The 26,377-nt window shown below is 42.7% G+C and overlaps 1 protein-coding gene across 1 annotated transcript; it reads left to right on the plus strand.

Annotated features, from left to right (window-relative positions):
- The first annotated feature begins 1,469 nt into the window (after positions 1-1,469).
- Positions 1,470-23,443, plus strand: fgf10a (fibroblast growth factor 10a). The gene is made up of 3 exons (XM_066646318.1): positions 1,470-2,380; positions 19,338-19,441; positions 22,474-23,443. Exons 1-3 carry the CDS (start codon positions 2,002-2,004, stop codon positions 22,666-22,668), a joined length of 678 nt encoding a protein of 225 aa, XP_066502415.1. The 5' UTR covers positions 1,470-2,001; the 3' UTR covers positions 22,669-23,443.
- Positions 23,444-26,377: the final 2,934 nt, after the last annotated feature.

Raw genomic sequence — 26,377 nt, forward strand, 5'->3', positions numbered from 1 at the left:
ACTCATTCACTTCTAATAACTGCACCACAAGGGGGTGCTATTCAGTGATTTACCTCAAAGACTCTTTTTAGTGCAGAATCATGCAGGATGAGCTCTGGGGCTGGTTTAGTGCGTAACGCCACTGCCTCTCGCACAGAAAGACCATCAGGGTTCGATCCGGACCCAGCTACACCATGGGCGAGACTCTGGATCCTGTAGAGATTGTCATGGGTCACATGATTACAGATCAGAGCATCTTCCAAACGCTGTAAATGGACGGGTTTCAGTGCAGAGCTCTGTCAGAAAACTCGGTAAAGAAAGAGCAGACGTCGATGTGAAGTGTTCCTGAGATGTGAAATACTGATTCCGTTGGTGTAAACTAAAGTTTGGCTCTGGATGGGTTCGCTCGAGGTACTGATGGGAGCTGAATAAAAGCAGTTCATTCGCTCGTGACCCCATGAGGCATTTTTCTGCGGTGTGCCAATGTGTTACAGAACTGCGTTTCAGTCTGAAGCTGGAAACTGGAAGAGCAGAGGAAATTCAGCAGATATGATATGAATGACATTTCCTTGAGAGCAAATGAATTTGGCTTGGCTTTAGTAGCAGGGCACAGGGGGATGTTTGATGGCATGGCTGGGCAGCGTAGAGACCGGGGATATGGATTTTGTCTGGCCATGTGAAAAGGAAATTAAACAACCAATAATCCAGACATGAGTCTCCCCTTCTTTACTGGGTGTTTTCTCGGTGGTACGACAGGCCGCCTGCTTGTAATCGGCCCAATCTCCCCAGAGCCATTTTTAAGGGCTACTCCTGTGTTGATGTTTTTTTTTTTATCTTCCATTTGGACATGTGTTTGCTGTTACAGGTTCTTTTAAAGCCTCATACACTCAGGCCCGCTTTCGACAGCTGATACCGGGCTTCTGGAGGAGACGCTGTAACCTGGGGAAGGTGCTGGGGAAAGAACGGGTGCGAATAAATGAGGGGGAAAGGGCTGGGGGTCTCAGATATGGGTCATATGCCATGGTGGGGGGTGGGGGTCCACTAAAACAAACTGAGGAGTAGGAAGGGAGTAATACACAGATATAAAAACATAATAAAAAGGGAGAGATTGAAAGAGATTAAGTGAGAAAGAGGGAGAAATAGAGAGAGAGACTGGGCAACAGTTGGGGCTCACAACCCGAAAGGGAGGGAACAAGGTGGGAGGGGCAGAGTGTGTGTGTGTGTGTGTGAGAGAGAGAGAGAGAGAGAGAGAGACAGAAGTGAAAGAAACAACTGAGCGCGAGCGAGACAGATAGCAGACGAGAGAGAGAGAGAGGGAGGGGAAAAAACTGCCCCTGACGCACACCCACAGGCAGCACGCGCGCGCTCACCAATCTTCAAAGCCGACTGCGCTTCATGGACTTGCCTATTAGCGCGAGAGATTACATCTGGGCCGCGCGCTGAATAAATAAGGTGAGAGCAGCGGCTGCGCTCAGTCACTTCAGAGTGCTCCACCTTTCAGGACCCTCTCACACACACACACACACACACACACCGAGCAGGACGCAGCCCACAGCCCACGCGCACTCAGGACTAGACCCTTCAGAGAGACTTCAGCGAGAGACAGAGAGGGAGTGGGGGGATTACAGGGCTCTGTGCGCTGGACCCTCCTCGGGACAGTAGCTGTGCTCCTCCACCTTCTCCGCAGGACACTCCTTCCCCTCTGTTGCTGGACCTTCTCTCGGAGGGACTTTTTTCTCCCTAAGGGTGTTTGGGTGCGCGCGCGCTGGGGGGCTCTTCAGCTCTGCCGAGGGGGCGCGCGCTCAAACCGAGCGGTATTATTATTTTTCTTCTTCTTCTTGTTTTTTTTCCGAGTTATGGATGTTGACGCATTCCTTTCGGACACGAGGGGAAGCCGATCCAGACCGTTAGGCAGCAGCGTTCCTGTGCGCGTTCCCGCGGCGCGCTCTCGCCTTCAGCCGGCGCGCACTCCAGCATGTTCCTTTCTGTGAGGCTCTTCGCAGTCCTCCACGCGTCACTACCATGTGCAAATGGACAGTGAGGAAGTGTCCTGCAGCCTGGTTCCGTCCGCCCTGCGCGTGCGCGCATCACCCGCCGCCGCTGCTGCTGCTGCTGCTGCTCGCGCTGCTCTGCGCCTCGCTGCCCGCGGCCTGCCATGGAGCGCGCGACAGCAACAGCAGGCCCGTGCGCTCTCCTCCTCCTCCTAATCCTCCTGCTCCCGGAGTGGCCGCCAACTCCTCATCGGCGGCGGCGGTGGTCGTGGTGGGGCGCCACGTGCGCAGCTACAGTCACCTCACCGGGGACGTGCGCAAGCGCAAGCTCTTCTCGTACCAGAAGTTTTTTCTCAGGATTGATAAGAACGGCACCGTCAACGGCACCAAGAGCAAAGACGATCCGTTCAGTGAGTAACAGTCTCTCTCTCTCTCTCTCTCTCTCTCTCTCTCTCTCTCTCTCACACACACACACACCCCTAACCTTTTCATTGCTTCTCTTTCTATTTAGTCACTCTGTTTTCCTCCAGTTTTCCTTTCCTTTCCCTGTCCTAACTCACACAGTCATCCCCCTCTTCCAGTCTCCAGCCATTCCTTTCATTTCTCCCTCTTCCATCTTCCCACACACCTATTTCAGCAGTCCTTCCTTTTTTATGTTTTTCCCTGTGTTCTCTCTCTCTCTCTTGAACACACACACACACACACACACAGATATACACACACACATGTGGGTCTTATAGAGGCGAAATCTTTCCCAGGACATGGCACTGCTTATTTCCTGCCTGCTTTGATTTGTTCACCCCAAACATTCACTGGTAATGAGAACCGTACCTGAGCTGGTGGTGGCAGAGGTCTGGACGGCTTCGTGTGTGCAGCACTCGATTTTCAGGACTCGTCTTGCCCAGCGTGTTCTTTTTCCCTCTGTGTTTCAGAGAGCGCACTTATTCGTAGCAGATTTCCTGGATCCAATTAAACACAACCCAAGGAGAAGGCGATGTCTTTCTTTCGAACCAAAACAACACAGAGTTTGAGTCACTGAACGTCTCCGCCACATCACAGCTGTATTACCACACACTCCTTAATACGTCAGAACAACCTTTCACAGCACTATCACCAAGGGCTGACCCCACAGACACAGAGCACCCTGTCAGAGAAGCGGCTTGTATTTTCTTTGTTGTGCTTTAGTTTGGAACCAGTGTGTGATATGGCATCGCTCTGCCCTCCGCTGCCGTTTATCCCCGTTATCACGGCCGGTCCAGCTCCAAACTGCTGTCCACTATGGCTCTGTGTGTGTGAAACGTGTGCGCCGTGCTAATGTATCACACATGTGATGTTGTTTGAGTCTGAGCCTTCTCTCAGTGTGGTGTCCCGTCCCTTCACCTTGTATTTTAGTTTAAACAGCCTGTAAGTTCACGGTGTTGTTACGTTTACTGTACGTCAGGCCGAAGCACCTGGCCAGCACACTGCAGATCTGCCTGGGCACTTTTCCGTTACTGCATCGGCCCCTAATAAAAACGAAAAAAAGGCTTTGACATATGGGGCCCATGTGCGGTGGGTTTTGTTACAGACAGAGAGAGCTAGAGCTCTGTGGGTCTTTCAATTAGCCGAGCTGCCTCTTAAAACGCCTGTAAACATCAGGGACAAAGCTATTCAGAGCCAGGGGGAAACTCTAATGGACTAATGATGTGGACTGATAAAGACATGTCAATGATATATGCAGGGTAACGGAACCATGGAATATATGCTGGCTGTAGACAGATGAGATAGAAGCAGGGTATAGACAGAGGGCCAATATGCCGGGTATAGACAAGGGGAACAGAGAATATACCCTGGGAATACACTATTGGCTCTTCCTGACTGTTTACCACATGAGAACATGGTCTGCTTGTCACCTTAAGGCACTAGCCACTCTGGTCAGCCACTACAGGAAGGTCTTAGAGAGGAATACACATGTCCTCTCAGCGCCATTCCTTCTCCCAAAGCGTGGATCTGGTCTGGAACGTCTGCGGGAGGCAGAACGGGGAAGCACTCGGCGGTTGATGAATCATTTCTCCAAACCGGATTGGAGGGGAGCCATATCCGAGTGTTCCCTGTGCCTTTGGGAGCGTTCTTTGGAGAGCCAGTGTGCCCACAAGGTAGCAGCAGCGCTCTGTTGTTTAAAGAGCCGCTGGGTGTTGAAGTGTGCCGCTTTCCTGACAGCCCTGTGGGCTTTATTCATTCAGTAATTTATTCTGTAATCAGACTCCACTCTTGCCTCCGTATGTGTCAGCGTGAGTCGACTGGAATGCTAGGGCATCACACTAGGGCTGGCAAAAAATCAAGAGGAGTATCTCGCTAACTCTTTGCTTTACCCCTGTCGGGCTGTTGTTGACACTTTCGAACACTCCTCCGCACGCGGTGTAGTATTTCCCGATATTTCAGCCCAGCAATTTTTTTTTATATCACCCACAGTTGTGAGTACGGAGTATGGAATGATGTTAATGATCGCACCCAGAGAAATGGGCATCCGTCCCAGCACAGGGGGAGCCACTGCGGGTTGGGTGCCTTGTACAAAGTCACCTCAGCCATGAATGTTAAAGGAGGAGACAGTGCTGTACTTTCACGCGCCCCAACCCCCGATTTTCCTGAGGGTTGAGAGGATAAAACTGGCGACCTTCCACTCCCAAGCCCACTTGACTAAACATTAGGCCACAGCTGCCCCCCATAAAACAAGCAGGCTCTGGCTCATTATTCCACTGTGTGTGTGTGTGTGTGTGTATGTGTGTGTGTGGCAGGGGGGTGTTCAATGTTATCTAGGCCTATCACAATAATTATATTAGCTATTTGTCATGAAATATATGGACATTTCCTCAATAATTTATGCATCAGAATAAATATTAGCCAGTCATCATTGCAGCCTGTTCATTCATTCATTCATTCATTGTCTGAAACTGCTTATCCAGTTTACAGCATGTCCGGAGCCTGCCTGGGATCACTGGGTGCAAGGCAGGAACACACCCTGGAGTGGGCACTTTATTTATCTTCGTCATTGCTAAAGTATTAAATACTGAGGTGTAATACAATGGCATCACACTATTATTGTTTGATGAATTTGAGCCTGTGTTAAACTCCCATTGGCCAAAATGTAGGATTTCATCCCCAGACTTTGCAGGAAAAATGAGGGCTGTGGGGTTGAGGAGGTGGGGAGTGGGAACTGCATTTTCTCCTCCCTAAAAATCTAAGGCTGAAGTGCTCTTGAGCAAGGCACCTAACCCCTAACTGTTCCCTGAGTGCTATGGTTGTGTGAACTCACTGCCCGGAGTGTGTGTGTGTGTGTGTGTGTGTGTGTGTGTGTGTTCACTGATCCAGATGGGTTAAATACATTAATTCTCCAAAGGAATTAATGATCTCTCCATTTCCCCCTTTCATCGTCTTCTAGGACACTCGGCTATAATCTAAATTTGAATTCATCTCACTATAAGGTTTTGACAGTGCTGCCAAACAGGGGAGATCCTGTCTTTGGTTTATTGTTCTTGTTTAACCTAATCCCGAGAACCTCTGATACGCTCGATCAAAAGTATTGCCACATTCTGAGAAGTCAAGTATTACTCTACCATGTGGAAAAACATGGAGAGGATTCCTGAGTGTGACAGAGTGTAGCTCTCAAGCCAAGTTTCTTTCTCTGTCGGTCTGTCTGTCTGTCTATCTGTCCCCCCTCACCCAATAAAAGACCTGTCTATGTGCAGCTTGTAATCCAATCCCACCCGTATTGTTTGATTTCCCTTTCAGAATCCATCTGCTCAGTATCACTTTGTCACACTGTGTTTTGACTCTGGTCTCCCACCAGACAGTTCAGGACATAGCCGCTGTGCTGGAGCTCTGAGCTGTCCTCAGTCCATTGAGCTTCCCAAACAACAACCTCACTGTGAATTGTACACACGGATGGCCCGTTCAGCCGAGAGCGCAAGACCAAGCCTCTGGCCCTGACCTTCTCATCCTAGTTTCTGTTCTAGAGCTCACTGATGACTAGCACAGGTCAGAAAGATATCCCTACGCCACTTCATATCATGGGAAAGGGTTCTCTCCACAGTAATGAAGCACCTTATTGTTGCTATTGAGAAGCATTAAAACACTCTGCAGTATCCAAAGAATTTAAGTTTTTTTTTTCATGAGTGGAGATAGGCGAATGTAGCATTAGGAGTCTTGCTCAAGGACACTTACTGGTGTAGAACGGTGTTGGCTTTGATGCATGGCTCTGGGCAAACCTGCAGTTGGTGCAGGACTAAATGCATTCATTATTTGATATAAATTTAAAATTAAGTTCCTTGTTGCTATAAATACTTTAGGAGACAGCAGTGAGCAATGTGTGTTTGTCTAAACTGCAGAACCCCAGGAATGTTGAACTTTTACAACAAATTGAGTACTTGAAATATTCATAACACTTGTAAGTGTAGACAATTTATTCTTAGATATTTTAGGACAAGCGTCCCAGCCACTGGAGGCACAGAATCACAGAAAGAATGACAGAAACTGCACTGAATCACAGAAAGAATGACAGAAACTGCACTGAATCACAGAAAGAATGACAGAAACTGCACTGAATCACAGAAAGAATGACAGAAACTGCACTGAATCACAGAAAGAATCACAGAAGCTGCACTGAATCACAGAAAGAATCACAGAAACTGCACTGAATCACAGAAAGAATCACAGAAACTGCACTGAATCACAGAAGCTGCACTGAAACACAGAAAGAATCACAGAAACTGCACTGAATCAGAGAAAGAATCACAGAAACTGCACTGAATCACAGAAAGAATCACAGAAACTGCACTGAATCAGAGAAAGAATCACAGAAACTGCACTGAATCACAGAAAGAATCAAGCTGCACTGTATAATTTTGGGAGAAGATTGTATTAACTGTGCTCTGAACTTATGGAGCTTGGGGTTATGGTTAAGGTAAGGAGTAGGGGCAGAGTTAAGGGTGATTTTCATGGCGGGGATGCATCACAAACGAACATATATTCACAAAGGTGCTAGGCCTGTTACTAATCTACTGTTTATCCAGCTTTAAATGAGACATATTCTACCACTTTTCCACAATGTAACACGGTTCTTGGGTCTTAACGAAGCATCTGTCACATGCTGTGTTCAAAATACCACAAGGATCAAACTCCACAACACAGTTCTCCCTCTGTACTGCTCAGAATGACCAATTTTAGCACCTGTTCCTTTAAATGAGAATGAGCCACAGCTCAGTTCAGCACGAGAGCCCAGGAGTGAGGAGCAGTGGCTCTGGATTTTAGCCATTTTTGTTTGGTTCTTTTTGTTTTGTTTTGTTTTGTTTGTACTTGTTTTCTCATGTTTTCCTGATTTTGGCAGGTCACAACAATAGGATTGTGTTGTTGGATTCCAGATTCACAGCAAGCTGCACAAGTAATTTTTTTTCTTAATCTGTCCCCTGTAAGTCTTGAGAGGTGCATCCGAGGTTCTTCACTCTTCTCATTTAATTTTTGAAGATACGTCTTTAAAAGATGGTCCAGTTATTTGTTATTTGAAGAACTAAGGCTGCGCATGCTTCCCTTTTTTTCCTCTGGGCAGAAGCAACTTCCAGAAAGCTTTTAAAGAGGCTGAATCCTTTGGGTCTTTTGGGAGGAAATTCTTAATGAGCATCATTAGGCCTTGACAGCTTTGACTGAGGGTATTTAGCAGTTTAGGGTTCAACTACTGGTTGTGAGGTCCAAAGTGCAGGGGTCTATCCAATCATCGTGTCAACTAGTGGGCAGTACATCAAACGGAGGTCGGCTCACTGGTCATCCCCCCACCACTCAGCCCATTTAGAGCCAGTTGAATCTAATAGAGCTCAATTAGAGATACAGATGAGGCCTGCGGCAATGAAGTGTTTCCAAGCCAAAATCAATTGCCTGGCTGCTGCTCTGCTCAGAGCGCTGCTGATGGGCGTCCTGCTGGACCAGAGCAAGCACTGGACATTAAGAGGAGCAGCACCTCATCTGTCAGGGCTTGTGTGTTTTTTATTCTCCACAGTCTTCACAGGGTGTAGACTAGGGGCTCACCGTGGAGTTGTTATCTTGCTCATTCCTCACACAGAGCTGCTCTGAACAGCTTTAGTTGCTATTTTGCTTGGAATGTTACAGTTGGAGGCAGAGCTGAGTAAGGTTATGTTTATTGTTATTGTGCTATGTTTCATCATATTTCATCACAATATGCTTGACATGACCTGATATGGGAATTCTGGACATTATGGTAATAATATATAATATATATATAGTGAGAAACTGTACATAGGTTTGAGTGTGTGAGTGACTGGATGAGTGTGTGAAGATATCCACAGGGTGTTTGTGTGTGTGTCTGTGTGTGTGAGGAGACAGAAAGAGAGAAGGAGTGTGACTGGGTGAGTGTGTGAAATTGTTCACAGGTGTGTGTGTGTGTGTGCGTGTGTGTGTGTGTGTGTGTGTGTGTGTAAGTGAGAGAGAGAGAGAGAGACTAGGTGAAAGTGTGAAACTGTCCACATGTGTGAGTTTTTGAGTGACAGAGTGAGTGGGTGATACAGTCCACAGGTGTGTGTTTGTGATAGGGTTAGTGTGTGTGTGTGTGTGTGTGTTAGTGAGTGAGTGAGTGAGTGACTGGCTGGGTGTGTGAAACTGTCCACAGGTGTGTGTGTGTGTGTGTGTGTGTACACTGTGATGGACAAGAACCTGGCGGGATGAACATGTCGGTGCTGTTTCACCAATAGGGGGCAATAGGGAGTAATGTTTATTTTTTTGTGGAGGTCTTTATCAGTGGATGTCTGTTTACAGCTAGAAATGAACACATTGGCAACAATAGACTTTAGAAAAGCTGTAAAGTATGAATAGAAGAGACCAGTAAATTGTTAAAAAGCTGGGAACAGTGTCTCGACTTTGTTGTTAGATTGGTGATGTCCGGCTGTTGGGCGCTAACAGTGTTAAACTCCACTGGGCTCCGTTGTTTAATGCCTCATCCGTAGTTCACGATGGGACAACAACAAGCTCTCAGTTGAATCAGCTGCTCCTCATTATGTGTGTTTATGTGTGACATTACAGTCACGCCAATACAGCTCTTTTACGTAATGAGACACCCTGAACATAATGAAATAAGGACATGGCGTACTGTAGGAACTGTAATTGCAAGTCTTCAGTAGCTTGTTCCTGCCACAACTATGGCTCAAACCGTCATCCCGGTTTGCTGAATGCTGGATGTCTTTTCCAACACGCTTTGAAAAATGGGACGAAAGCACATGCTACGAATGTGAGAATTTATATTTCAAGACACATGGATGGCATTGGGTCCACATGAGTCTGCTCTGTTCCTCTGTGATCGTGGTGCCCATTTACAGCACTCCTGGGAAATCTCAACCACACGAGCCATAAAAGTGACTTACGAGGAGTTGCTGCATGTACAAAAGGTTAAAGTCAATGTTTCTTTTCATTCCGTTTGACCTTAACGTCCTTTTAAGAGTCGTTCTCCTGACATTCATAAATATTAGAGCCCACTTTTACTAGACAGCTTAAGGAGGCAAACAAGGCCCATGACCATCAAAAAGGCAAGATACTGACAGCTCAGACATGTTTACTCATAACTTCTCCATAACTTGCCAGTTGTGCTATGTCTAGGAGGTGTTAAGAGTCATGCATCTCAGTTTGAAGACAATGTTTAGGAGCAGCAACTATATTATATGCTTTTCTACGCATTTATTAAACTCAATCAGCCTGAATTTTATATCAAATACAAACTACATGTAATAATAGTTGATTATTACATTCTTATTACTGTTTATTGCACGTAACTACTTATATTTCAACATTAAATGCACATTAGCCTTTTAAAATCATCACTCCATTTGGGAAAAAAATAACAGACAGCTTTGTAGTAAAAGTATACCTCATATAAATAAACTTCCAGAATCTTCCCTCACTTCAAGTCTTGTTTTTGCTCTGTTCAAAGTTTATCACAGAGGTATGGAAGACCAGATGTATGCCTAACCTTTGACCCCATAACTTAAAGCACAGGACCATTTGTGCCAAGGTTGTTGCAGGAGAGGAATAGCACTGTCAATCTTCTCTGTCTGGAGCCCGATCACTTATACTGTGCTTCTCCATTGACTGACGAAAGAATAAGGGTTTTGTGTATGAGGCCTGAAGAACTCTGACCAACAGACAGTGAATAACTTTTGAATTCCCAGATGAACTTTCCTGAACTTCTTATTTACACATCCAAGAATAGACTCCGATATAAGGCACCACTTTGTGTACAGTCTTTGCTCAAAAATTGTTTTTGTTGAGAATTCAAATGTGGATGCGTGTTTTTTTCATGAGGTTTTCAGTTTGACCAAAGTCGCCTGGGAAGCAGGAAGCGGAGGCGTCACATTCAAAGTGGCCACAATTCTTTTCTACTTTTATTTATCTCACTCCTGCACTTTTTTTTTTTTTGCTGAAAACTGACTGTACAGTTTCTTTCAACACGCCTCGATACTTGCCCATCAAGTCGCTTCAGTGCCCACCATAGAACTACCCCACAAGCTTCAGAATAGGATACAGATTTATTGGAGGAACCACACGCTCTTCCTCCATCAGACGAACTGACCGTCCCATTCTTCTGTCTTTCAACAGAAACGGAGCTCAAAGTGAAAAAGGCTGATGTAGAATCATAAATAATCATTTTCCTTGTCAACAGGATGGCACAATAGGGATGTGTCTCACACCCTGCTGGGCTTGAAATGTCCTCATATTATGCCAGAAGACATGGGTCTTCTGAGGACTGTCCTTCATCAGTGTTTCATAACAGGCTTTAATTAGGAAACTATTTAATGCATTTTCCATTCCAAGCATCTTTATAACTATTTAACTACATTGTAACTACATGTAACAACACAGCTATTTAACACTGACATTCATAATTGCTCATTTGGTGTTGGGCAAACCTGAGTAAGTGCTTTGTTATATTATGTAATGAACATACGCAATTATAAAAGTCATTGAATGAAGTATATGGGCACAGAGACACATACGTTTCACACTCTTAATACACCGCTCTAAACACAAAACACAACCCACATAGCTGAGAATGCAGTGAACTTTTCCCTGGACACGTCGTCACATCATCACCAGGTCGAATTCTTGTGCGGAGTGTGGTTGAACAGATGGTGGTTGGGGGAGCCTAATGGAAGCATCAAAGGTAGAGAAGTGAGAGCGGCAATGTGAAGAGGGATGCATCTGGTCGGCCCTTTTTTTTTTTTTTAAAGAAGCAGGCAGGAATGCCGGCTAATTATATATTGCGTGCACTAGAGGCAGGGGGTCCGGGCTAGAGCCCTGCATTTTATCCCTCACAGATCCTACGGCCGGCCCTCCTCCTTTCTCACTCTCTCCCCCACCGCTTTACTAGCTACTAATGCAACACGTTCCCACACACTGGTGCTCCGGTCCCCATCGACCTGGGTGCCTGCTCTGACATTTAAGAGGAGGCTGGAGTCTGTTTGACGCCACAGCAGCATGTGTGAGTGGGTGCAGTTGTTGCTTTTTGGAGGGTGGGTGTGTGTATGCAGGTTGGGCTGATAGGGGTGTGACATTATGCATATTTGCAGTTTCAGATCTGAGGTTAATAATCAGTTGGATATTTAATATACAAAAACAAGGACACATACAGTCACTGATGGAAATCTGTAAACTTGTGGGGCATCAAATGCTGTTAGACTGGAATTGAATTGCTATCTCCTTGTGGAGATATTTCTGGCCTGCTAAATGTGAACGAATGAGTGAGAATGTGAGTAAGTTACAAGGCAGTTCCCTGAGGGTCTTCATGTCTGTTTGTACAGAGTGTGCATAACCATTAGCCCCCACCCCACCAAGTTTGTCTAGTCTTGTTTCTGCAAAAGATCATAGAGTGAATTGCTGTATAGTTTTCCATTTCAATGCTTAACTTGGTGGTATATTACAGCTTTAAAATCATTGTGATGTTTCAGTGATTTGTAATAAGAGAATAGAGCCTTTGTCATTGCTGCTCCGGGCTCAGCACTACTGAAAGTACACTATGTAAATTTTGAAGGAGTGTAGGAAACCATGGCACCACCCCCTCACCCCCACCACTTCATTCTCCCACCCTTTGAGCCCAGGAGGAAAAAAATAAAAGCTAACTGCTACTGTTGCTGCCATATTTACTTTTTTTTTTTTTTTAAACATATTGGAATGGAAATCATCCAAATTGATATTCAATAAAAGTTTATGGATGATATGTTACAATAATCATATATTAACTTTTAATAGAAAAATTATATTATATTATCCTTTAAAAACTTAAGTGACATCTGTGGAAGACCCTTTAGGTTTGATTTCTATCTTTTTTTAATGGACCTCCAAGGGGTTCTTCATTTTATCTGTCACCAGGAGAGGCTGTAGTACCCTGTCCAAGCTCGTTCAAGTTACACAGTGTACTGGGTGAGTGACAAGGGTTTAGCCAAAGAACATGGCATTCTGCTCATTCTGAGAGAGGAGTCGTTTCCTTTGTGCTTTGGAATGATTAGAAACAGTTAAAAGTTAAGTGTTCTCAGCTTGAACTTCAGAAGTGCATTTGTAAATGGCTTGAAATGCGGTGCATGCGCAGTGTGTGTGTGTGTGAACCTGAACGCAAGAAGATCACTGTGTATGGATGGATGTTAAGGTGGTGGGTTTTGCTAGAATTTACTCCTTGCTTTGTTTATTCCTAATTCTCTCCTCTCGTGCCATATGGCCACACTCCAGCTGAGTCAGTGTAGAGCGGATTTATAGAGAGTGTAAGACAAACATCAGGAGTGCTTTAATGCTGTTTTCAGTTGCTTAAATTGAGTCAACACAACTGGGTCCAGCTAATTAATACCTGAATGACCTGAACTCAAACCACACCCTCTGTGTCACTAACACACATTTAATATACAAACTATACTACCACAGCTTTATGGAGTTTAGCCTTGAATCATGTTTATCAGTTAATTTCAAAGCACTGCAAGTGTGTGAGCGTATTTCTCAAGACTAACCATGTTATGATCACAAAGTCCCGGCCAAGGCAGATATACAGAGTAGAAGGCAATAAAGAAAGATATATGAAGGCAGATGTGAACTGGACTTTTAGCCTTTCACCGGATTTCCACTCCTCACATGACTAATAGTTCCCTGTCAGAGAAAGTGGAGTTCAGAATTCATGCAGATAGTAAATTTGGAATACAAATGCCATGAACCACGAGAAACCCATGTATAAGGGCTGTAGTTATTAAATATCTTTGAAAAAACACTGCTTAAGATGATTCACACTAGCATTATTTATAGTGGATGGGGAGGGGGGCAGTATTCAAAAACCCATCCGAAGAAGACTAACCATGACAGCTCTCAAGAAGGAAAAGTGTTATTCTAAACTTCAGTCCACATATTTCCACTAGAGAACACCGTCCGCTTTCAGATTTAAAGCTTAAATATACAGAGCATACATTTCTAATGTTGACCTATACTTTTATTATAGAGGTTTATTGCAGTAAATCGAGAGCAGTCCACTTTAATTCGAAAAATATTCCACTGTTTATGCTGTGGTAATGACCACTGGGATTTGTATGAAATACAACATGTGCACTTAATCCAAATAAGTGTGTGTGCAGATGGAGATATATATTCAAGTAATTTTGGGACATTTCGATTGGTCCAAATCATGTATTTCAAAAAATTAGTTATATGAGCGTTTTCATTGGTCCGTCCTAAATATGATTTTAATACAGCGTAAACAATTACTGCTGGGTTTACATGATATAGACTCTATAGCACTGCTCACTATGAACTGCTATGAATCATATGGTCAGCTGGAAGGAGTAATATTAATGGTAGCCAAAGTCACTTTCACCAGTGGTTAGCACAAGGCAGCAGGAGCAGAGATCTGCTCAGGAAGAAAGTAATGAGAACATGGAGAAGTCAGCCTTGTTTCCCGCAGTCCAGGAGCCAGGGGCCTGCGGTTCCCAGATCAAAGGTGCAAGGCAGTGTCATCAGGAGCCAACGCAGGGTCAGCAGCAGTGATGGCTTTTAATGGGGACCCTGTTTCCTTTATGGTCTGGGAACCAGGAGCTAATTGATAAGACATGTTCTGTCCCAGGAGCAGCAGCTCAGGGTTCCCAGAACAATTACACTCTTTCTGACGTGGAGGTACTGCTCACCTTGTTAGAGCATTAAGAAGAACTGGAGGAGGGAGAAAGGCAGAAGTGCTGGCAGCTGAAGGTAAAGCTGGCTGAGTGCGAGTAACTCATGCTAACTCTTGCTGTTTTGATATCTGGAGATGATTCCAAGGCTTGGACGCTAACTATAGAAGGCCTGTGTTTTCCTTTGAGCCAAGCTTGGCATGAGCCCCTCTTTATGATAGCATTATAGCCTTCCCAAACAAATGAACACATAGTGGGACTGGGGAGCTGAAGTGGATGCGGGTCTCTTTCACTCTCCTACATACTACAGGGATTTAATTCTTTATTTATTTTTCATAATCATCACAAGATGCGATAACGTGTGATCTGTCACCTGGCCAAGAAAACATCAAGCCCGCCGGCTAGCGATGGGGGTGGCCACCAACAAAGCTTGGGGCACAGGCCAAGTCCACTGAGAGCAATCGAGACTACAGTCAGGACCACCACTGGACCGAAATTGGACCAGCAGAACTGACCGGAGTAGCACTCCAGACACGTGACCTGTCGGCCAAGCTTTACACAGCCCACAGACCAAGCTTGTTAAAGCCTGCTTTTAAGCCCTTGTAATCCGAGACCTACAAGGGTATAAACCAAAGATACGTGGAGGATTGAGTTGCACCCCAAGAGGTTTGCACACATTTTCGTCAGGGCCTCCACAGATGCCTTAAATTATGTAGACTCTGGAAGAAGACTGGTCAGAGACCCAGACCAACAGCTGATATGAATATAATAAATCACTCACTCTGCCCAGAATTTTAAAGTTAGCTTGTGCATTAACACATGCCCTTGTGTGGATGTGTGTAGTGCTACAATGTGGTGGGTCCTGTGTTTTTCAGAACCTGCCACGTATAAAACCATAACAGACGTGTTACACACAGGTGTTCTCCTAGCTAACCTCTAAAAAATGTTGATTAGGTAATAGCACTTTTTTTTTGTTTTCTGCAGACAGAAAGTCACGCTTTACAGTAAGTAACTGGCACTGGCTAAAGAGCGGCCTTGAAGACTTCAGGAGGTCCTGCTGGAGCAGATATGTTAGCTGTTTAGAGAGATGTTTGTGGCTTTTAAATTCCTCTTGCCGTGCTGCTTCTCAGCTTAGGAGCACAGGTCCAGGAATCATTCAGGCAATTAGCAAGAGGGCTGTGAAGAATCAGAGTGTTTTGATTCAGCAGAACCACATCAAACGACTACAAAAGAACATCTTAAACGAGGGCTTTGTCTGAAGGTCTCCAGTAGATGTTGAAACTGGACACTTCCGTCTGGCTGGGCTTCTCCCCTAGTCTACACTCGTTGAGTAAATTGTAAAGAAGCTTTACATTATGTGAATAATCTCTAGATGTTAAACTTTTTTTCCCACTTTAGCATGTCTCTGGACTGCTGTTCAACATCTGGACAACAAATGACAGGAAGATTTTGCGCCATTTTACCATGACCAAAGGTGGCCAAAGTAAAATCAGAAATCCATTTCCAGGTTTTTATTACAACAGCTTCTCTAATTGTCTCCGAGCAGTCAGAACTGTGAAAATAATATATTTTTTAATTATTAAATATATATTATTATTATTATTATTATTATTATTGTGAACGGTGGCATGGTAGTGTTGCTTTACAGTAAGTAACTGGCACTGGCTAAAGAGCAGGGTCCTGGAGGTTGGGGGTTCAAGTCCCGCTCCGGGTGACTGTCTGTGAGGAGCTTGATGTGTTCTCCCTGTGTCTGCATGGGTTTCCTCCGGGTGCTCCGGTTTCCTCCCACGGTCCATGAATAAATGAATGTATGCTTAATGGACATCATAATGTTTCAGCAGGTTTCCAAAGCCCTATTCATTTCTTCCATTCAGAAGTACAGGAATTCCTAATATGGCCATGATGTTGACCACAGAATGTTAATTGCTAATTAGCTTAGCATACTGGTCTGAACTAAGAGAACCAAGGCTGTTAGAAGTTCAACTGCTAAAAAAAAATATAACATTATATATAGTAAATACAATGTATTTGGGCCAATGTAAGTCATATATTTCGAGAATGGAAAGCCACTCTCAGCTAAACTATGGCATCTTTTCCTGCTGAACCTTCATAGGATTTTATGGTAGAGCATGCTTCTCACTGAAAGGCACAAACAGTGAATATCCAAGTAGTTGGACTTCATTATGCATTATTTACTGAAGTGTAATGACAATAGCACACCTGATTAGTTGAAAGAATGTGTTATAAACATTATGAAGGCTAGAAAAGCCAATAAGAGGGAATCCACAGGTGTGTTAAAAATTTATATCAAACCACACTGTAGCAATAACTATAAACATTTGTTGGTCCAAAAGTGTGTATTTATTTTTGTATATGTAGTCGCTAATCCAGTAAAAAAAAAATAATTAAATAAATAAATAATCTTGGATTATCAGATGACCACACTACATATGTGATATATACTAATGAAAATTTCAGCACCCCCTGTCCCTACCCCCACCTTCGTTCATAAATGTGCTTCTTCAAAGAAACTCCATCCATTGAAATGTTCATAGGGAACCAAACACTGTTCTCCTCTGGCTCAGAAGAACCTGTTTTAGCATGCTAATTTCAAAGAGTGTACCCGCTAGTGGTTCTTCAGTAGCCTGCTTCATGCTCACTTGTCTCATTTGGAGCTCTGCACTTGTCCACGCTATCGCTCTTTGATCGCGGATTACTCCCCTCTAATCCCAGCGAGTCTGTCATCCGCGTTCTGTTCTTCCTCTTTTCATTCTGTTGCTCTCGTTCACAAACCTGGGGCGAGGGAGGAGAGGGGAAAGCCGCCTGGATTCTCTTACATCTGCCTTCAATGGCTGCAACCTGAGTCCATGCGGAAGGGGGAACTCTCAGATCTGCCCTAATCCTTCTGTTGTGGCCTCACTGCTGTACTCGCGCCTCATTGCACAGGTGTGGCTTCAAGCCCACAGAGACCTTCCCATCAGATCTGAGCTCTGCTGAGCTTGAGCTGTGTTAAGCTGGAGTTACAGTACACCATTTTCTGCCTTGATTCTCAGTGCTGTGGTTATGTCTAGTGTGCAGGTCTCAGGGCAGTCGGAATCGGTAGCTGGTGAAGAAAGCTGAGTATTTTGTAAGAGTCACAGACTTCAAGTTGTTGTCTTCTGACCTCAGTTTCAGTGTTTACACATGCTGGAGCATGGCGTTGTCGACCCAACTTTGGTTGTAATCTAGTAATGTGTACCGCTCAACAACTTAAGTCTTGATTAAACACATTCTGTGTTCACGTTCAATGGACATCTGCACAATTTCAGTCGGACTGGCATTTCTACCTTCAGCCTTGTATTTGTTTTGGTTCAAATAGCTGCAAAATCAATGCCAGCAGTAAACTGTACTTCCATGATTCCATCACAGTTTGCTAGTTATAACAAAGTACATAAAGGAAAGAGTATTTGGAGGTTCAGCAAAATACTGTACGTTACAGAATGTGCGATCTCAAGTGGTTTGGCCTGTATTTACCAAAATTTCAGTATCCATAAAAAGCTTAAAAAAAGGCTCCAAGTCTTTTCAGAATCTGTTTTGACTTTAAATGTAGTGCACCCCAGTGTGAATATTTTCAAACTGAAGCAGGCAGATCTGATGTTCTTCCTGCAGTAACTGGACCTCAGCTGTACTGCAGTGAAGCGCTGAAGCACTGACTAATATTCCAGACCAGAGCTGTGGGGATTCAGCTGTCAGTGCTATTAACAGCTTGACTTGGTCCAAGGCCACCTTTGAGGCCAAAGACCCCCTAATCCTGTACGCAAACAATACAGGATCAGATCGCCCCTGTGTGCCAGCAGAACCTGCTCTGGTTCACGGATAAGCCCCAGTAAAGCGTTGTAGCTTTGTGGGTTTATGTAATTGCCTTTAAGAGGGAAGACAGCCATGCTTGACACCACCCTGAACCAGTAATGTCTCTAAGACTCCCTGCAAACAATAACGCAGACTTCAGAAACCAGTCCTCGTTTATATCAAGACCACCTCCAGTGGAGATCACGTGTTTAAATGATGTGACGTTTACACGCTTATCTTGAGCGAGAGAAGCAGTCAACCCTATGGCTGAGCATTTGTGCTTTGAAACTGCAGGGATTTGAGACAACCAGGGTTTCTTAAAACATAAGACTAAGTAACAAATCCCATCAACTGGCAGGGCAGGGCTTTTAAACTGCAGGCGAGTGGTGGAGGGGTAAGTGGAGATTGAGGTGGTTTTAATTAATAATTTGAGGTGGAATTTGATGTCCAGTCAAATCAGACATTAAATGTCTAGTAAACAAAAATGTAAACAATTTTTCCCAAGAACAAACTGGAAAATACTAATTTGAATTCATTTGACAGCGTGTGGGATTTGAGAACCAGACGATGTAACCAACTCCTAGGACTGAACTTTCTAATAAATAAAAACACCCTGGCTTTCTTTGAACATATGAATTCAAAACAAATAAAACAGAGACACCACAGTTAATGTGTGTAAAATAGATCACCCTGAAAATGGATCATTTCAAATGACTTACTATTGATTTTAAAGGAAATGTAATATATGATTGAATGTCTCTGATTTTGCATTGAAAATACTGTACTACAGGTCCGGTTATGAACAGCAGTATTGTAGCTTATATTTTGGAAAATACTGCTAAACAATAACATTTTATTCCTTTCAAAGTTATAGTCCCTCGTCATGAATGTGCTCTTTAGCTCTGACAGCAAAAAGCAGACATTAATGAAGCTCTTTGTTTTGCTTGTGCATGCTTTTTGTTCTGGAGAGCGCTCTGAAAGAGGCTTTCTGGCTGGTTATAGCTCAGAGATGAAATGGATGAGCTCAGACAGCTGTGTGTTCTACTTGATTGACAGTGGGGGGAGAGGCAGACTGTGGGCTTCGCTGGGAAACTGACGGGTGATTAGACAGGAATGCAGTGATTACACAAATATCAGACATGATTCAGATGCACATCTCCATGAGTGCAATCAGCTGGAGTGAGAGACACTTTATAACATCTTTAGACTTCTCAGTTATTTCTGACCTTTATGAGATAAAAGACTTGGCCAGAAACACGGAGCATCAGCATCACTTCAGTTCATCATATAATAATTCATCATGCATTGTTTGACTTGAGGGCTTAATGGAGCTTCGTGCAGCTGCTGATCCTCTGTGTTTCTTTGTGTTTTGAAGGTATTCTCGAGATCAAGTCTGTGGATGTTGGCGTTGTGGCAATCAAAGGCCTCAACAGCAACTACTACCTTGCGATCAACAAGAAAGGAGTGGTGTATGGAGCGGTAAGTTCTCTTTTTACAGGCATCTGCATGGAAAGCTATGAATCTGTATATACTGGTGTTGGCAAGTGTATTCACCTTCATTGTGAACATCAACATCATTATCCATTCAATATTCTCTCTACATTGTGTTCAGACTTTATGATATATGGACCAATGCTCAGACAGTGACTATATGCAGTATACCCTCTTTCCTCAGCCCCACTTTAGTGACCATCCCACTCATGGTATAATATAAAATCAGAAATCAACTAGCACAATTCTCAAATATTTTCTAGTTTAAATCTGCTGATAGAGGAATCACAGCGTGTGCACATTCATGAATTGTTTTTTTAACTTAAATACTAAGATGAAAAAAAATTGTTAACTTTTTACATTGAAACTAGATGAGAACTAAATGTAAATAATAATTTGTTTTGCACGTCTCATCAAAACAACAAAAGAAAAAAAAATACAAAAAAAATGTGAAATACTGTTAATGACTCAGCTATTTCTGGTTTGAACAGAAAATCACAGGGAAAAAAAACAGGAAAATGTCCCAGGTGTTTACTATTGTCAGGGCAATAAGAGCGGCTGGGTGGAACAGTGATAAAGAGATGACCCCAAAGAAATGATTCTTTGAGCGTCTAATTGTCACTCATATCAACTGTTGGCCCATGATACACTCATGAATGTCAACTCCTACAGCTTAATTTGAACTTAAAATTGTATTGTTAAATAAACGCAGAACGTATCTGAAAAATAATTGGACATAATTCTTCAATAATTTTGGTGGTTAATGGGTTTTTAAATGTAACATGACTTTAAAGCTATTGTTTATGAAAATTAGCAATAAATAACACCTCTAAAAGAATAAATCCTTCAAAAACACATGACTAAAATTAGGCTATTTTTATTTAATGCACTAAAAATTGTTGTTAGTTTTCTCAACTACAACTAGATTTCTAATGACAGTAATTAAATATGAGACAATAATTAAATATTAAACATAACTATATAATACAATAAAGCTTAAACTAATATACATTTTAGTCAAACACTAAACTACACTAAAACAATCTAAATCAGCTTAAAAATGAACACTGAATTGATGCTGGGCAGAGTGTAATAAATCAGAGTAGAACCAGAGCTTTCTGTGTGTCTCCTGTCATTGTGGAAAAGATTAACCTCATCGCTGTAAGTTCGTGAGATTATTCATAACAGAGTCTGGGTCACTGCAGGAAGGAGTTAGGGACTATTTTTATTAGATATTTTTTCTAACATTCTATAAATTGCTGGCACATCACGTATCAAATATGTCATTGCCCTCTCACCACTTCTATTAGAAAGTGAACACCTAAATATTAAATATAGCTTTACTCTTCATTAAAGAGATCATGACTTCCAGGACCCATGGTTTAGAGCCCACAGATTTCAAAGTTCGCTTCTATTACTCAGAGCAGCTTTCCTTCCTTGAGACAGTGTGTTTAGCAGCAGAAAGGTAGGCTGGTTCTTTTGGAGCAGGTCTCTGAGAGATCAGTGAAGGCTCGGGGTCTTTGATGTTGCCTGAGCCCCTGCTCTAGTTCTCATGTCTCCAGGCCCTTAAAAAGCCTGGGGTCCTTTTAAAGGACAGTTCCACTCCATTGCCTGTAAATAATCCCCTAGCAAAAGTCGGCTTGGGCAAAAGAGTTCTGTCATCTTCGAGAAAGTAAGCCGAGAAGCCCCTCTTCCTTACACACTCGTCTCTCCCCAAGTACAGCTCCATGCGTGTAGCTGCGCTCCATTCAGCATCCAGCAACACAATCCACAGCTCGGCCTTTGTTCCTCAGCCCCTCCAGCTCCAACGGCTCCATTCATCTGAGCTCATGAATTGCAAATGTTACCTGAAACAGGTAAAAAAAAAACAACAACGCTCGCTTATGTCTGAGAGTGGAGAAATCTAATGGGGGGAAAAAACCCAAAATGAGAAAAGAAATAAAACAGTAATGGCACAATGACGCAGAGGTTCCAGCTTTTGCATTGTTATGGCACTTAAACAAAGGCAGCTTACGGACAAAGGGGAAACTTACTGTAATTTATCTGTGGCTTACAGTACACAGAGGCATGTTTACAGTGCACTATCTCAGGGTATTCCTTAGTGTCTTATGAGGTGGTGAGACAGGCCAAATGGTCCTTAATAAATAAATAATGTAATAAATAGATAGCACAGGCCTGTCATAGCTAGAGTACAATAATAATATTTTCCAGTGAATATTCTCTTGGATAGTTTCAGTGCTGTGTTTGTACGTGTATGTGTGTGTGGTGTTGGCTTGACTCAGACAGCTACTTTTGCTGGCTCACATCTCTCAAGACCATCAAAGCTTAGCTTAAAAGGGAAGCAGTAACAAATATTGCAACTGACATTTAGTACCTTGCCAAATGCGGTACTCGTTTTTGTTATGTCACGCAGGGTGTATTGAACTAAACAGCAAACATGTGATTGAAACATTTACCCGTTATGGTACAGGATTCGGTTTTTGGGAAACATCCTGCATTTTAATTAGTCCTCCTACAGATTTAGACTTGTGCAATACAGGGCAAGATTGGGCAACTGAGTGCCAGAGTCATGTGGAGCTTGGGGATTGTGTTTCACTACCCACCAGCTAAACCTGGTGACGAACTGATGAGTAGAATCAGATATGCCTGAGCAGAAACATCTCTGAACAGCACTTAAATCTGAATCATTTCAGAGGTTTATCTGAATCTTCTGATGTGATGAATTGAATCATTTCAGAGGTTTATTTGAACCGTTTTACATGATGAAATGAATCACTTCAGATATTTATTTGAATCTTCTCATTTGAGGAATTGAATAATTTCAGAGTTTTATTTGAATCGATTCACGTGTTGAAATGAATCATTTCAGAGGTTTACCTGAATCATCTCATGTGAACTGAATCATTTCAGAGGTTGATCTGAATAGTCACACAGGTTGAACTGAATTGTTTCACAGGTTAAAGTGAATCATTTGCCCATTGGAAATGAATGACCTGATATGCTGTGTTTATTTTCTACAGAGGGAGTTTGGCACTGACTGCAAGTTGATAGAGCGGATAGAGGAGAACAAGTACAACACTTACGCCTCTGCAGAGTGGAAGAACAAGAAGAAGCACATGTTCGTGGGTCTGAGCGCTAATGGCAAAACCATGAGGGCCAAAAAAACACGGAGAAAAAACACTGCCACACATTTTCTGCCCATTCCCATTCCATAACCACAGTCCTGTACACACCCCCTGACCCCTGACATCCCTGCCCCTTCCCCCTGGGAACAGCTTACTGCACTGAGGAAAGACTTGGAATTTTCTACAATATAAAAATGATTGTTGTTTCTTTGAAAGGAAGGCACTATGTAAATGAACTACATGAACTCGTTCTCGAAGAGTCTGGTTGATGTCATATATTTGTTTTTTAAGTTATTGGCACCAGAGAAAATATGAGATGTTGTGGGGTATTTTTTCCACGCCAAATCCTTTCCAGTGGATGAAATGTTGGACCAAAAGAACACAGGAGGACTGGACACCCTCCCCCTCCCCCTCTCCCAGTCCCCAATGAACTGAAGACATTTCACAGAGTGTATTACTTTGGTGTATTTGTGTGTGTGACCTTCAAATGCAGTTATTTATGCTGTACTAACTCATGCAAGACTGTTTTTTTCTATTGGACGTTTGTGCTCTGTGACACATTGGACTGCTGGAAATGCAAACACTTGCAGGAAGCACTTGCTCAAAGGTGTGAGAGGGAGGGGCCAAGACAGAGGAACTGCGTTCTACCGGGAGAATGACTTTAGCCAAGGTAGCACCATAGCATAAACGACTCTAACAAAAATCCTTATTTACATGCAAAGCCACTGTATTTGATAGCTCCATTCTTTACCTGACTGCTTTTGAATAAATTATTTATTTTATGTAATATTTAAAGGAAAAGCAAAGGCAAAAAACATGGAATGGACATTTTTTATCATTTATGCTTCTCTTTTTAAAAGCTATTCTATCGGTTAAACATGAATAAATAAATATATTTCTCTTTACTGCAGCATGTGGGTCCACTGGTCATTGCTTTTCAAATGAAGGGTTTTCAAAATAAAAGTTTGACCATGTGTTATATATTCGCACACATTACAATTCATTACAATTACAGTACCAGTCAAATGTTTGGACATCATCTCATTCAATGGTTTTTCTTAGTTTGTTTTATTATTTTCTACATTGTAAATGACTATGGAAGACTTTAAAACTATGAAGGAACACGTGGAATTATTTTTTAAACAAAAAGTGTTAAACAAACCAGAATGTTTTATACTTTAGATTCTTCAAAGTAGCCACCGTTTGCTTTGATGACAGCTTTGCACACTCTCAGCCTTCTCTCAGTCAGCTTCATGAGGTCGTCACCTGGAATGGTTTTCAGTGAACAGCTGTGGCCTCATCAATTTGTAGAACTGCTCGCCTTCTTGATGTGTTTGAGACCATAACTTGTGTTGTGCAGATGTAGGGGCTGGTACACAGCTCTATACACTGAATAGCCCTATTCCACCAATGACTAATGAGAAGATCTGTCCAAACTTTCGACTGGAACTGTCCAGTGTTCATGATTCATGTCAAGAACAGAAAACTATTAATGAAAACCAAATGGAACCCCAAGGCTTTATTAAAGGGGACAAATCGTACTCATTTACCACAAGTGAACACAATTAATGAAACATCTGTGAAATGCCTTGGTCAAACCACCACAAGGATCAAACAAGACCCACCACTTTCTCCCCCTTTTAACTACCATGTTCCAAGCCACCAGTTTCAGCACCTGTTCCTTTAAATGAGAATGAACCACAGCTCACTCTCCCCCTGAGCATACAGCAGCATGAAACTCTGTTTAAGTCCTTTATTCTGTAAATCACTGTGTGTGTTTCTAAACCCAGAGGCCACAATGAACTAGTCCTTACTAGTGCAAATTCTTAATCAAAACTAAACGCACCTGTCAGACTGGAGTTATGCACGGCTCTGAGTCACGGAACTACATTTCATTCCAGAAGGATTTCAGTGTGCTAATCTTTCAAAACACACAAATAATCAAGCACAACACGTCCAGGGTAGTCTCCACTTACAACCACAAGCATGTCTCGCACATAACTGAGTGTCAGTCACGAAACAGGCACTTCAAACACTTAAATACACTGCAGGATTCTAGTGAATTTCTGTAATACCAGGGGATAGAGTGAGCTGTACAAACTTTACAAAACTCCACACAGAAAGTGACCTGGGGTGGGGATCGAACCCACAACCTAGGACCCAGGAGCTGGTGACAGTGACACTACCTCAAAAACACGAAATAAACACTGGGACTCTGCATTTGACACATACTGCATTTGAACACACATACAGCAGTGATCCGGGGCCAGGAACATGCACACACTCAGCAGCATGCAGCCACCTAAACTCCTGTGGAAACGTTGGGGGTTAGGTCTCTTGCTCAAGGGCACTCCAACTGTGGATGTTGAGGAAAGAGAAAGCACAATACACATGCCTACATTTCAGTATGGGGAGATTAAGGAGACAAACTCTGCTCATCAGTGGCTTTGAAACTCTACATATTTTATGTGTAATGTAATATATGAATAACGCACTGCTGTGAAAATGTCAGAGACCACACTTGTCATAAAATCCAAGCTATCCATTTTTTCAGATTCAGGATGTAGAAACATATACTGTCCAAAAGTTTGCAGACACCCCTTTATAACTAGAGAATTCAGATGCTACAGAGAGGTGTTTTACTGCACACACACACACATACACACACACACACACACACACACACACACACAATTTGTACAATCTTCACAGGCAAACATTAGAAAAAGATATTCTGAAGCACCCACACTCTAGTGTTCAAGATTCTCAATGCCAACAAGCTAGAGAGACATAAAGACCCCCCACAGCATTGGGCTGTGGAGCACTGCAACTGCATCCTTTGGACTGCTGGACTGATTATCATCCAACCTGAACTAACACTCCTTTTTTTTCTTAAAGAAATATATATTTTCTCATTTCATTCAATTTTTAATTTTTAAAAATGTACAAACCCTGTTTGTAAACTACGTTTCTACAATACCGCAACCTTCTGGCTCTTGTACCCATGTGTTACCCTCCACCTTTGTCCAGTAATTATGCTCCTCAGCTGCCCAGAGACAAGCTGAGGACCTGTGGGAGAAAATGTAAATATTAGTTAGCCATTCACGAGCTGATTCTAATTATCCCTGATGTAATGATTTTCCCGTAAGCACTAGACCTGTTCCTGCACTTACCGAGATAATAGAGAAAGAAAGAGGGGTCTGGAGACAGGGACTGGTATGCGTGTGTGTATGTGTGTGTGTATGTGTATGTTTATGTGTATATATATGTGTGTGTGTGTGTGTGTGGGTATGTAGGGGGTGTTCCCCAAAGAATCAATCACAGGCCATATGTCCAATGCTGAAGAAATTAAAAGAAAGAAATCTCTTTAACATCTCTGTACTTTCCTAACACAATCAGATGGATGAGCATACACAAGACATAGATTGGTAATTCACCTGTAATAGAGAATATATCAACATTAGTTACACTGTTATTGCATATGTTATTAATGTTATTATACACAATGGTCATTGTCAATGTCATGTCTCTTAAGTAGTTTTAGGACAATTCATCATTAAGTCTCCTGAGCAAACAGAAACAAACCGGTAACACTTTCTAAGAAGACAATATTATTAAGCCTTTATAAATGCAGTTATAACTCTTTGTAATATGGTAATAATGATTTCAGAGCATACTTATAAACTCCAGAAACTGATTGTTTTGTAACTTATAAAGTAACGTGTCACAATTCATTATAATGCCTTTAAAATGAACAATGACCTGTTCATAATTATAAAGAACTTATAATATATATTAA

This window comes from Hoplias malabaricus, chromosome 15 (genome assembly GCF_029633855.1).
Source record: "Hoplias malabaricus isolate fHopMal1 chromosome 15, fHopMal1.hap1, whole genome shotgun sequence".
NCBI classification, from domain to species: domain Eukaryota; kingdom Metazoa; phylum Chordata; class Actinopteri; order Characiformes; family Erythrinidae; genus Hoplias; species Hoplias malabaricus.